Raw genomic sequence first — 13631 nt, 5'->3', positions numbered from 1 at the left:
CTATTAACATACCGTCGCATCTGTAAATACCGGTAAAAGTCTTGTTTTTCTAATAAGTGTTTCTCTTTGAGCATTTCAAAGCTGAACTGTGTTCCTTCTTTCATTATATTGCAAATAGCTGTTATTCCTTTAGCTGTCCAATCCTTAAATCTAGCATCCAGTTTATTCGGCACGTCCTGACGAAGGGTCTCGGCCCGAAACGTCAACTGTACCTCTTCCTAGAGATGCTGCCTGGCCTGCTGCGTTCACCAGCAACTTTGATGTGTGTTGTTTGTTAAGAACAGATTATTGGTCTAAATGACCCACATTCCATTTTATCCTCACCTTCTTTCGGTATAGCTGAGATTATCGCTTCCTTCCAGCTGGGTGGCATTTGCGCCTTTCTTAGGGTCCAGTGCAGTGTGGGGAGTAAAATAGGAATTAACTCACTTCTAAACTCTTTATACCACTCTGCCGTATATCCATCTGATCCTGGTGACTTGCTTAATTTAAGCCTACTAATTGCAGTTTTTAGTTCAGCTTCAGTTACGTCAGCAGTCATCCTTCTATTTTGTTCTTTGCTTAAAGTGGGGAACTCTGAAGAATTCAGGAAGGTGTCAGTTTGGGTTATGCTTCCCCCTGGAACTTTGGAATATCGAGTTTTGTAAAACATTTCAAAAGCTTCTTGAATTTCACTTAGCTTATTTTTTATCATTTTGTTCTTGGATACCTTATTCTATGAATTGTATTTTCTGCTACCTTTTTTTTCAGTTTCCACGCCAGTATTTTCATAGACTTAGATCCACTTTCATAGTGTCTCTGTTTCAGAAACATTAATTTTTTTATAATTTCTTGTGTAGCCAAACTATTTATTTCATTCCTAATTTTTTAAATTTCCTCTAGTGTATCCTGTGCCAAACTCAATTTGTGTTTTTTTCTAGTTACTTCAGCTTATTTTGTAATTCCTCTAATGTTCTATTCCTTATTTTTTTCTTATATGAAGATATCAATATAATTTTCCCTCTTAAGACAGTCTTCAGAGCATCCCATAGAATGGGAGGTTTCACACCTCTCCATTATCATTGAATTCTAAGTAAAGACCAATTTCTTTTTTAATTTGTTCTTTAAAATAGGAATCATTGAGTAGACTTGAACTTAGTTTCCAAGTAGTATTCTTTAGTTGTAGGTCAAAATCAACAGATAAATATATAGGTGCATGGTCACTTACATCTATTGTCCCAATCCCACAGGTGATTATTTTGTCTCTATTTTTTCCAAATGTTATGAAATAGTCTATTCTTGTATATACGGAATGGGGGCAGAATAATGAATGTAATCTCTTCTGTCGGGGAAAAGGTCCCTCTATATATCAATTAGACCAACATCCTCAAAAAGAGTGTTAACTTTCTTATGTAAGGACTTTGTTTCATAAGTTTTTCTATTGGAAGAGTCTGACTTTGATTGTAATTGTAAATTTAAGTCTCCCCTACATACCAAAAGACCTTCTGTTTCCGTTACCATAATATTAGTAATTTTCTGGAAGAAACTAATATCACTTCCTGGGGTTGTGTATATATTCAATAAAGTAACTGGATTTCTATCTATATTCCCCCTTACCAGAATATATCTGCCCTCCTTATCTCCCATTTCAAAGTTGAGCTTACTTGAGATGAGAATAGCAACTCCTCTTCTATGTCCTGATTTATATGAGGAGAAAAACAAATTAGTGAAGCCCATTCTCTTTAATTTTCCATGCTCATTATCATTTAAGTGAGTTTCCTGTAAATATACTACATGGGCTTGTTCTTTTTTCATTTTTGGTAGAATTTTACTGCGCTTGACTGGATTCAAATGCCCATTGACATTAAAAGAAATGAATTTTACTCTTTCGTTAGCCATGTGTATTTATCTGTTAGTATATCATTGAAATTTGCAGAATATAACTTAATCGATCTACTCCCTGAACAAATAAGAGCCAAGAAACGCGAATAATAAAAAAAAAAGTTAACGAAGGTGTGGTTCCAAGGCTGGGGTTTCTAGATGACCCTGGGTTGAGCTAGAAGAAAAGTCTAGCCGTGGGGGATAGCCCCTCCTACCTGTGGGTTGAGGGCCCCCGTTGCAGTACCTATAAAAGTAAGTAAAAAAAAAACTATGTCCATTACACAGAAATGATTTCCCTGTGTATACCTCCCATGTATATATTCTCATTTAGGTGGGGAAAAAGGAATGAATAAATGAATTTTTAAAAATTGAGTAATATAAAATCCACGTTATAACAAGTATTTCTCGAGATAGGTATACCACCAACTATTTTTGCTTCCATTTAGTTTATCAACACTTTTACGTAGAACATAGAACATAGAATAATACAGCACATTACAGGCCCTTCGGCCCACAATGTTGTGCCGACCCACAAACCCTGCCTCCCATATAACCCCCCACCTTAAATTCCTCCATATACCTGTCTAGTAGTCTCTTAAACTTCACGAGTGTATCTGCCTCCACCACTGACTCAGGCAGTGCATTCCACGCACCAACCACTCTCTGAGTAAAAAACCTTCTTCTAATATCCCCCTTGAACTTCACACCCCTTACCTTAAAGCCATGTCCTCTTTTATTGAGCAGTGGTGCCCTGGGGAAGAGGCGCTGGCTATCCACTCTATCTATTCCTCTTATTATCTTGTACACCTCTATCATGTCTCCTCTCATCCTCCTCCTCTCCAAAGAGTAAAGCCCTAGCTCCCTTGATCTCTGATCATAATGCATACTCTCTAAACCAGGCAGCATCCTGGTAAATCTCCTCTGTACCCTTTCCAATGCTTCCATATCCATCCTATAGTGAGGCGACCAGAACTGGACACCGTACTGCAAGTGTGGCCTAACCAGAGTTTTATAGAGCTGCATCATTACATCGCGACTCTTAAACTCTATCCCTTGACTTATGAAAGCTAACACCCCATAAGCTTTCTTAACTGCCCTATCTACCTGTGAGGCAACTTTCAAGGATCTGTGGACATGTACCCCCAGATCTCTCTGCTCCTCCACACTACCAAGTATCCTGCCATTTACTTTGTACTCGGCCTTGGAGTTTGTCCTTCCAAAGTGTACCACCTCACACTCCTACGAGTTGAACTCCATCTGCCACTTCTCAGCCCACTTCTGCATCTTATCAGTGTCTCTCTGCAATCTTTGACAATCCTCTACACTATCTACAACACCACTAACCTTTGTGTCGTCTGCAAACTTGCCAACCCACCCCTCTACCCCCACATCCAGGTCATTAATAAAAATCATGAAAAGTAGAGGTCCCAGAACAGATCCTCGTGGAACACCACTAGTCACAATCCTTATGGCTTTAGTCAAAATTCTTTAGTCAAACCTTATGGCTCTTCTGGAGAAGGTGAGGGCTGCCCTCGGAGAACTGACAGTCTCTTCCTAATATTCTTCTCTCGTCCTGCTCCCATCCCCTGCTTTCTAGGTTACCTTACATAGTCAAAGTATAGTCATAGTCATACTTTATTGATCCCGGTGGAAATTGGTTTTCGTCACAGTTGCACCATAAATAATAAATAGTAATAGAACCATAAATAGTCAAATAGTAATATGTAAATTATGTCAGTAAATTATGAAATAAGTCCAGGACCAACCTGTTGGCTCAGGGTGTCTGATCCTCCAAGGGAGGAGTTGTAAAGTTTGATGGCCACAGACAGGAATGACTTCCTATGACGCTCTGTGTTGCATCTCGGTGGAATGAGTCTCTGGCTGAATGTACTCCTGTGCCCAACCAGTACATTATGTAGTGGATGGGAGACATTGACCAAGATGGCATGCAACTTAGACAGCATCCTCTTTTCAGACATCACCGTCAGAGAGTCCAGTTCCATCCCCACAACATCACTGGCCTTACGAATGAGTTTGTTGATTCTGTTGTTGTCTGCTACCCTCAGCCTGCTGCCCCAGCACACAACAACAAACATGATAGCACTGGCCACCACAGACTCGTAGAACATCCTCAGCATCGTCCGGCAGATGTTAAAGGACCTCAGTCTCCTCAGGAAATAGAGACGGCTCTGTCCCTTTTTGTAGGCAGGCTCAGTGTTCTTTGACCAGTCCAGTTTATTGTCAATTTGTATCCCCAGGTATTTGTAATCATCCACCATGTCCACACTGACCCCCTGGATGGAAACAGGGGTCACCGGTACCTTGGTTCTCCTCAGGTCTACCACCAGCTCCTTAGTCTTTTTCACATTAAGCTTACTATTTCCCAAGCAGCTTGGGACAACTGCTCAGCCAGACTTTCCCTTGGTTTGACCACGCTAATGGACAGTCCTCTGTTGTTCATGTCTGTAGTCGCCTCCTCCACCATCTGGTACAGCGCCTCCCTTCTTGGTAAAATACCCTCAGTTTAGCAGGGTACGGGGTTTGGAATTTAATCTTTTCTTGCTTTAATATTCGTTTCGCTTCAGAATATTCCTTCCATTTCTGTAGGACCGCCAGGGGGTAATCATGATCGAAGTATATTAACTTCCCATTCCAAAACATCCTCTTCTTACCCCAGGCCCTTCGTCTTGCTCTTGAATCGAAGGAATTTAAGTACTATTGAGCGCGGTTTACTTTGTCTGTCTCTGGGAGGCCGCTGGATGAGCAAACGGTGTGCCCTCTCAATTTCAACCTCCATAGTCCGGGGAATCTCCAGCGCGTCCCGCAGCAGCTTGTCTACAAAGTCCATCATCAACAATCCCTCCGCTCCTTCGGGAACATTATAAATCCTGGTATTTTTCCGTCACAATCTTCCCTCCTGGTCAAGCAATTTACTTTCCTGTTGATTTAATATTTTTATTGTCTTACTTAGTATCTGTTCCACGTTTTGCACGCGATCTTCCACCTTCTCAATTTGAGTCTCTGCCACTGCTATTTTCTGATTGACATTGGCGAGCTCTGACTTTATATCATTGAGTTGCTGTTTTATATCTTTTTGGACTTCCCTTATCTCTTCCAGAATCTTTATCATATTTGCCGCTTCGCTTGCACAAGGCCCAGCATCAGCCTCGCCACCACGCGCACATGTAGGAGAGCTGCGCGCTGTACCTCTCTCTTCCACAGGCTCTGCAGTGGTGCTTTTTTTTATCTCCATTCTTTCTCCCCATTCTTGCCTCCCTTATCAATTAAGATATTTTCGAAAGATCTTATACTTGATGGATTAACGGGGCAAAATATGTGTTTTTACGGAGGAGGTGTTGATTTAAGCTGCCATTCTGAACGATGACATCACTGGAACCAAAATCTTATGCTTTAAAATACGGTGCATAGCAAAAGGACTGTGCAGGAATTAAAAGAAAATAGCAGCTACATAGGGGCATTAAAGGGACAAGGCAGACATGTGGAAGCAAAGTCGAGATAGTAAATGTGCAAGTTGGTCAACTGTGTTGGAATGGACAGGCAGATATTTAGAAAGACTATCTAATCATGAGAAACTATCTAATAGTGTATGAGAAAGGTAATAAATTTGTGCATTACATTTTTGGCAGGAGAGGTAGGATGATAATAATCATGTTTAAACGCAAAGGAAAACTATAATGGAACAAGTCAACAAAATTTATATAAAAAATAGTCAACCTGCGAATTACATAGACGTCTTAAGCTGGGTATTCTGTAGTGTGTAGCTCAGCTCTGACATTCCAAATCCACTCAAGTTCAAGTTTAATATTCATTCAACCATAAGTGAAAATAGCAAAACAAAACAGCAGTCCTCCAGGACCAAGGTACAAAACACCTTACCAACAGCACATAGTGCAAATCACAAACATGGTTACGGTTTCAAAGAAAAACATAGTCACAAAGAAAATATATTAATACAGCCCAAGTCCCTGTGTGGCATGACTAGATTGATGGTAAATTGGAAAGATAGCTCATTGTAATCTGAAGTGTCTGTGATTTCAAAATGCCTTTTGTATATTTCATTAAAATGTTATTCATGTCTCTCAATAAATGATTGTACTTTATTTCTAATAACATCCACATTCTTTAAATATCAACAACTTTCTTCATCATCAAACACATTACATTGGATAGTGTTACTACCGCTAGAAGAAACACGGATCTTCATTTTCAGTTGGATTACTACAAGCATCTCAAAAACAACTTGTTTTTCAGAGAGACGTGAGAGATTGCAGATGCTGGAATCTGGAGTAATAAATAAACTGCTGGAGGAATGCAGTGGGTTCAGCAAAGGTTCAGTCAATATATTTTCAACAAGAGGAGTCAAAGCCAAAGAGAGGGTATACAATAGAGCAAAAATGAGTGGGAAGTTAGGGTATTGAGAAGCTTTTAAACACCAACAGAAGGCAACTAAAAAGGCATTAAGAAGTTAAAGAGGGAATACAAAAGTAAGCTAGCCAGTAACGTTAAAGAGGATACTAAAAGTTTCTTCAGATACATGAAGTGTGAAAGAGAGGTGACAGTGGATTATCAGACCACTGGAACACGATGCAGGAGAGCTACTAATGGGAGACAAAGAAGTGGTGGACGAACTGAATAAGTATTTTGCATCAGTCTTCACTGTGAAAGACACTAGCAGTATGGTGGAAGTTCCAGGTGTCAGGGGCTTTGAAGTGTGCGAAGTTACCATTATTAGAGAAAAGGCCCTCGGGAAACTGGAAGGCCTGAAGGTAGATGTCACCTGAATCAGATGGTATACACCCCAGGGTTCTGAAAGAGATGGCTGAAGAGATTCTGCAGACATTAGTAATGATCTTTCAAGAATCACTAGATTCTGGAATGGTTCCAGGAGACTGGAAAATTGAAAATGTCACTCCACTTTTCAAGAGGAGAGAGAGGCAAAAGAAGGAATTATCAGCTACCGTCAACCGTCTCCACTTCACCGCACCTTGTCCCCATTCATCAACCGTCTCCAGTTCACCGCACCTTGTCCCCATTCCAACCTCACTCCTTCGGAACGCTCTGCTCTCCACTCCCTCCGTACTAATCCTAACCTTATTATTAAACTAGCCGACAAGGGGGGTGCTGTTGTAGTCTGGCGTACTGACCTCTACCTTGCCAAGGCACAGCGACAACTCGCGGATACCTCCTCTTATTTACCCCTCGATCGTGACCCCACTAAGGAGCAGGGGATCTCCCATCCACTGCTACCAACCTTATAGTTCCCACACCTCGCACTTCCCGTTTCTACCTCCTACCCAAGATCCACAAACCTGCCTGTCCTGGCCGACCTATTGTCTCAGCTTGCTCCTGCCCCACCGAACTCGTTTTTGCATACCTCGACACGGTTTTATCCCCCCTTGTTCAATACCTTCCGTGTTCGTGACACTTCTCACGCTCTTAAACTTTTCGATGATTTTAAGTTCCCTGGCCCCCACCGCTTTATTTTCACCGTGGATGTCCAGTCCCTATATACTTCCATCCCCCATCAGGAAGGTCTCAAAGCTCTCCGCTTCTTTTTGGATTCCAGACCTAATCAGTTCCCCTCTACCACCACTCTGCTCCGTCTAGCGGAATTAGTCCTTACTCTTAATAGTTTCTCCTTTGGCTCCTCCCACTTCCTCCAAACTAAAGGTGTAGCTATGGGCACCCGTATGGGTCCTAGCTATGCCTGCCTTTTTGTTGGCTTTGTGGAACAATCTATGCTCCGTGCCTATTCTGGTATCTGTCCCCTACTTTTCCTTCGCTACATCGACGACTGCATTGGCGCTGCTTCCTGCACGCATGCAGAGCTCGTTGACTTTATTAACTTTGCTTCCAACTTTCACCCTGCCCTCAAGTTTACCTGGTCCATTTCCAACATCTCCCTCCCCTTTCTAGATCTTTCTGTCTCTGTCTCTGGAGACAGCTTATGCACTGATGTCTACTATAAGCCTACTGACTCTCACAGCTATCTGGACTATTCCTCTTCTCACCCTGTCTCTTGCAAAAACGCCATCCCCTTCTCGCAATTCCTCCGTCTCCGCCGCATCTGCTCTCAGGATGAGGCTTTTCATTCTAGGACGAGGGAGATGTCTTCCTTTTTTAAAGAAAGGGGCTTCCCTTCCTCCACTATCAACTCTGCTCTTAAACGCATCTCCCCCATTTCACGTACATCTGCTCTCACTCCATCCTCCTGCCACCCCACCAGTCTCCGGGTCCAACATATTATTCTCCGTAACTTCCGCCACCTCCAACGGGATCCCACCACCAAGCACATCTTTCCCTCCCCCCCCCCTGCATTCCGCAGAGATCGCTCCCTACGCAACTCCCTTGTCCATTCGTCCCCCCCATCCCTCCCCACTGATCTCCCTCCTGGCACTTACCCGTGTAAGCGGAACAAGTGCTACACATGCCCTTACACTTCCTCCCTTACCACCATTCAGGGCCCCAAACAGTTCTTCCAGGTGAGGCAACACTTCACCTGTGAGTCGGCTGGGGTGATATACTGCGTCCAGTGCTCCCGATGTGGCCTTTTATATATTGGCGAGACCCGACGCAGACTGGGAGACCGCTTTGCCGAACATCTACGCTCTGTCCACCAGAGAAAGCAGGATCTCCCAGTGGCCACACATTTTAATTCCACATCCCATTCCCATTCTGACATGTCTATCCACGGCCTCCTCTACTGTAAAGATGAAGCCACACTCAGGCTGGAGGAACACCACCTTATATTCCATCTGGGTAGCCTCCAACCTGATGGCATGAACATCAACTTCTCTAACTTCCGCTAATGCCCCACCTCCCCCTCGTACCCCATCTGTTACTTATTTTTATACACACATTCTTTCTCTCACTCTCCTTTTTCTCCCTCTGTCCCTCTGAATATACCCCTTGCCCATCCTCTGGGTCCCCCCCCCTCCACTTGTCTTTCTTCCCGGACCTCCTGTCCCATGATCCTCTCGTATCCCTTTTGCCTATCACCTGTCCAGCTCTTGGCTCCATCCCTCCCCCTCCTGTCTTCTCCTATCATTTTGGATCTCCCCCTCCCCCTCCAACTTTCAAATCCCTTACTCACTCTTCCTTCAGTTAGTCCTGACGAAGGGTCTCGGCCTGAAACGTTGACTGCACCTCTTCCTACAGATGCTGCCTGGCCTGCTGCGTTCACCAGCAACTTTTATGTGCGTTGCTTGAATTTCCAGCATCTGCAGAATTCCTGTTGTTTGAATTATCAGCTAGTTAGTCTGACCTCAGTGGTTGGGAAGATGTTGGAGTCGATTATCAAAGATGAAGTCTCAGGGTACTTGGAGGCACATGATAAAATAGGCTGTAGTCAGCATGTTTTCCTCAAGGGAAAATCTTGCCTGACAAATCTGTTGGAATTCCTTGAAGAAATAACAAGCAGGATCGGTTGAATCGGTTGATGCTGTGTACTTGGATTTTCAGAAGGCCTCTGACAAGGTGTCACACATGAGGCTGCTTATCAAGCTATGAGCCCATGGTATTACAGGAAAGGTTCTAGCATGGATAAAGCAATGGTTGATTGGCAGGAGGCAAAGAGTGGGAATAAAGGGAGCCTTTTCTGGTTCGCTGCTGGTGACTAGTGGTGTTCCACAGGAGTCTGTGTAGGGACTGATTCATTTTACATGATATGGCAATGATTTGGATGATGGAATTGATGCCTTTGTTGCCAAGTTTGCAGACAATATTAAGATAGATGGAGGGGCAGGTAGTTTTGAGGAAGTAGAGAGGCAACCGAAGGATATAGACAGATTAAGAGAATGGGCAAAGAAATGGCAGATGGAATACAGTGTCAGGAAATGTATAGTCCTACACATTGATAGAAGAAATTAAAGGGTTGAGAAAGTACAAAAATGGAGGTGCACAGGGGCTTGGGAGTCCTTGTGCAGGATTCCCTAAAGGTTAATTTGCAGGTTGAATTTGTGGTGAGGAAGGCAAATGCAATGTTAGCATTCATTTCAAGAGGACTAGAATACAAAAGCAAGGATTTAATGTTGAGACTTTACAAACCACTGGTGAGGCCTCACTTGGAATATTGTGAGCAGTTTTTGGCCCCTTAGCCTAGAAAGAATGGGCTAAAACTAGAGAGGGTTCAAAGGAGGTTCATGAAAATGATTCCAGGATTGAATGGCTTGTTAAATGAAGAGCGTTTGATGGCTCTGGGCCTGTATTCACTGGAATTCAGAAGAATGATGGGTGACCTCACTGAAACCTATTGAATGGTGAAAAGGCCTTGATAGAGTGGATGCGACGAGGATGTTTCCTATGGTGAGGGAGTCTAAGACCAGAGACACAGCCTCAGAATACAGCAGTGTCCTTTTAGAACTGAGATGAGGAGGAATTTCTTTAGCCAGACAGTGGTGAATCTGTGGAATTCTCTGCCACAGGCAGCTGTGCTGTGGAGGCCAAGTCTTTTAAGTATATTTAAGCCAGAGGTTGAGAGGATCTGGACTGGTCAAAGCATGAAGGAATACAGAAAGAAGGCAGGAGATTGGGGCTGAGAGGAAAATTGGATCAGCCATGATGAAATGGTGGAGCAGACTCAATGGGCCAAATGGCCTAATCCTGCTCCTATATCTTATGGTCTTATACTGCGCCTATAAAGAGATGAGAGGGAGAGCGAGGGAGGAGCTGGCAAGGTGGATCCAGATAAGGAGGAGCTGATGGACAGATGGACTAAGTGGGGGAGGGAAATATGCAGATAACAATAGTGGCTGAGATGATGGTTTGAGACAACAAAGGCTGCACATTATGGAAAATGATAAGGAAGGAAGGTGATAAGTAGAACAAGAATAAGGAAGGGATGGAAACACTCGGGGGAGGGGACAGGGGACCCAGTAGCATTTTCCTTTCATTCAGCTTTTTAATTTAACGCATTCATGCCCTTTAATAGTGTATAAAATGTATAAACTAATGTAATCAAATATTTGTTGATAATTGATAATAAACAACATTATATAAAATATAAAACATACTTTTGCAACTTCCCATGCATTTGTAGGCCACAACAAAGGACAGCAGTTCCCCCAGTATATCGTACTGTTTTGATCAGTATGATGTTTCAGTATTTCCTTTTTCCATTCTCTGCATACAAAGCAGGCTGTCTGAAACTAAAAGCAAAAGTTGTCCGTTAAATTTTCGCAATATCATGAATCAACAAGACCGTCACCTTAGTGATAAAGAAATAGCTGAAACTGCTGGGATATTCTGCAATTGGGTGATAAAATGGAGGGAAACTGGAAGGAGAGAAGAACAGGAGGATTGGAGATGGATCAACAGAGAAGAGAAGAAGACACAAGAGATACCTGATACCTGAATACCTTTCACGGGATACCTGAAAATTCAATATTCATATCACTGAACTGGAGGCAACCCAAGTGGAATACAAGGTGTCGTCCTTTAGCTTGCATTGAGTCTTGCTGTGGCAGTGGAGAAGGCTGAGGATGGACAGATTGGTGTGGGAATGGGAAGGGAAGCTGAAATGGCATGCAACCGGGAGCTCAAGAAGCCCACCGTGGGCAGAGAAACAGGTCTCTGCAAACTGGACACCCAGTCTGTGCTTGATCTCACTGCAAAGAAGGCTACTTCAGGAGCAGCAAATGCCTAAAAGGAGATTAAAGGAGGTGCACATGAATCACTTGGAAAGTTTGTTTACGTCCCAAGATGGTGGTGAGGAAGAAGTGTAAGAATAAGCACAGCACCTTCTGTGGTTGCAGGGGAAAGTAACAGGGAGTCAGGGAGGGGTAGGCAGGGAGCAAAGCACAGTCACAGAGGGAGTGGTCCCTGCAGAAGTCAGAAAGGAATCGGAAAGAGACATTATGCCTGGTGGAGTTGAAGGAAATAAAAAAGGATAATGTGCTGGATGCAGAGACTTGTAGGGCTACAGGTGAGGACCAGGAGAACTCTGTATCTCTGTTCTGTTTGAACGGAAGTGGTTTGAGAGCACCAAGAAATGGAGGAAATGTGAGAGAAGGCTCCATCCATCATAGTGGAAGTGAAGCCACTTTTGGAATTTGAATTAGCTTATTATTGTTAAGTGTGCTGAGATATAGGGAAAACTGGTCTGCATATTACCAGATCATTACAAAGTGCATTGATTTAAAACAAGGTAAAACAATAACAAGGCATAATAAAGTGTAACAGCAACAGAGAAAATGCAGTTAGTCCTGACAAAGGGTCTCAGCCTGAAACGTCGACTGTACCTCTTCCTAGAGATGCTGCCTGGCCTGCTGTGTTCACCAGCAACTTTGATGTGTGTTGCTTGAATTTCCAGCATCTGCAGAATTCCTGTTGTTTGAGAGAAAATGCAGTGCAGGTGCACTATAAAGTGCAAGATCATAACAAAGTAGACTGTGAGGTCAAGAGGGTATTTGCTGGAAAAAAAAGAGGACATTGTATTCCTCCAGCATTTTGTGTATGGTGCTAAAGAGGACATTGTCTTGGAAAGGAAAGTCTCATCTTGCGAGCAGATGCGACAGAGGTTTCAGGCAGAGAAGCATCAGAAACGGGTCAAAAAATTTGAGGGAAGATGGTATATAACAGTCAAAGTGATAAAATTGACAAGTTCTGCATGGGTGCAGGAAGCAGCACTAATGGACACTGCCGATATAACTTGGAAATGAGTTGGGGAGTGATGCCAGAAAAAATTTGGGATAAAGACTGTTCCATGTAGCCAATGAAAAGACAGTGTAATAAGGGTCCATAAAAGTGCCCATGCCTAAACTCTTGATCTGGAGAAAGTAAGATGAGTCAAAAGAAAAGCTGTTTAGGGCAAGGACAAGTTGAGGTAGTTCGATGAGTGTTGGCGGAAAGGATGTAGTTAAATCTTTGTTGCAGAAAGCAGAAGGTTTTAAGACCTTCCCATGGTGTATGAAGACTAGACATAGTGAGGGAATACGAAATTGTCAAAAAAGTGCGGGGTATGTGAGGCATCCCTGATGTAAGGGACAAGGGACTTAACATGGGAGACAGGATAGAATCAAGCTATAAGGAGATGGGTCTGGTGGGGAAAGAGCTTACAGAAATAATGGATCTAGCAGGATAGTCCTGTTTGCGGATTTTGGCTAAGAGAAACAGGTAGTGTGTGGTTGGGGCACTATCAGGCTGGAAGTGTGGAGGGATGATCTCCTGATAATGATAGAACACAGTGGCCTGGTGTTCATTAGTGGAGTCATGGTTCAAGGGTTGGTATGAATTAGATTAGATTATGAGGACACACAGTCCTCTTTTATTGTCATTTAGTAATGCATGCATTAAGAAATGATACAATATTCCTCCGGTGTGATATCACAGAAATACAGGACAGACCAAGACTGAAAAACTAACAAAAACCACATAATTATAACATATAGTTACAACAGTGCAACAATACCATAACCTGATGAAGAACAGGCCATGGCACAGTAAAAAAGTTCAAAGTCTCTCGAAAGTCCCACATCTCACACAGACGGGAGAAGGAAGAAAACTCTCCCTGCCATGCCCGACCATGGTCCAACACTGAGTCGTCCAAAAACTTCGAGCTCTGAAGAGGTATCAAAGAACTGTTGCCTGGCCTGTACTAAGTAAAGGTTAATCTGCAAGATTTCACACTGTGAGGTCAAGGATTAGGTCACCACTAAAAGGTTTGGTCAAATTCAAAATTCTCTCATCAATAATCAGTTGGTACAGATTCATAGACTGGATTTCAAGAGTCACATTGTGAAGTGAAAGGGTTA

At 43.0% G+C, this 13631-nt stretch overlaps 1 protein-coding gene across 3 annotated transcripts in view; it reads right to left on the bottom strand.

Moving 5' to 3' along the window:
- The window catches only part of LOC140199044 (uncharacterized protein CXorf38-like), a 64004-nt gene that overhangs the window by 40363 nt on the left and 10010 nt on the right, over nucleotides 1-13631 (bottom strand). For 2 of the 3 annotated variants that reach the window (XM_072260473.1, XM_072260472.1), the window contains exon 2: nucleotides 10893-11027. In XM_072260473.1, coding sequence (XP_072116574.1) covers nucleotides 10893-11027 — 135 coding nt within the window. Of the gene's footprint in view, nucleotides 1-3626; nucleotides 3730-10892; nucleotides 11028-13631 lie in introns of those variants that run through there. The other variant, XM_072260474.1, reaches the window with a different exon arrangement.

Source organism: Mobula birostris, chromosome 6, assembly GCF_030028105.1.
Source record: "Mobula birostris isolate sMobBir1 chromosome 6, sMobBir1.hap1, whole genome shotgun sequence".
Lineage (NCBI taxonomy): Eukaryota > Metazoa > Chordata > Chondrichthyes > Myliobatiformes > Myliobatidae > Mobula > Mobula birostris.
Note: the sequence above shows the minus strand (reverse complement) of the source record. Positions and strands in the feature narration are given on the sequence as shown.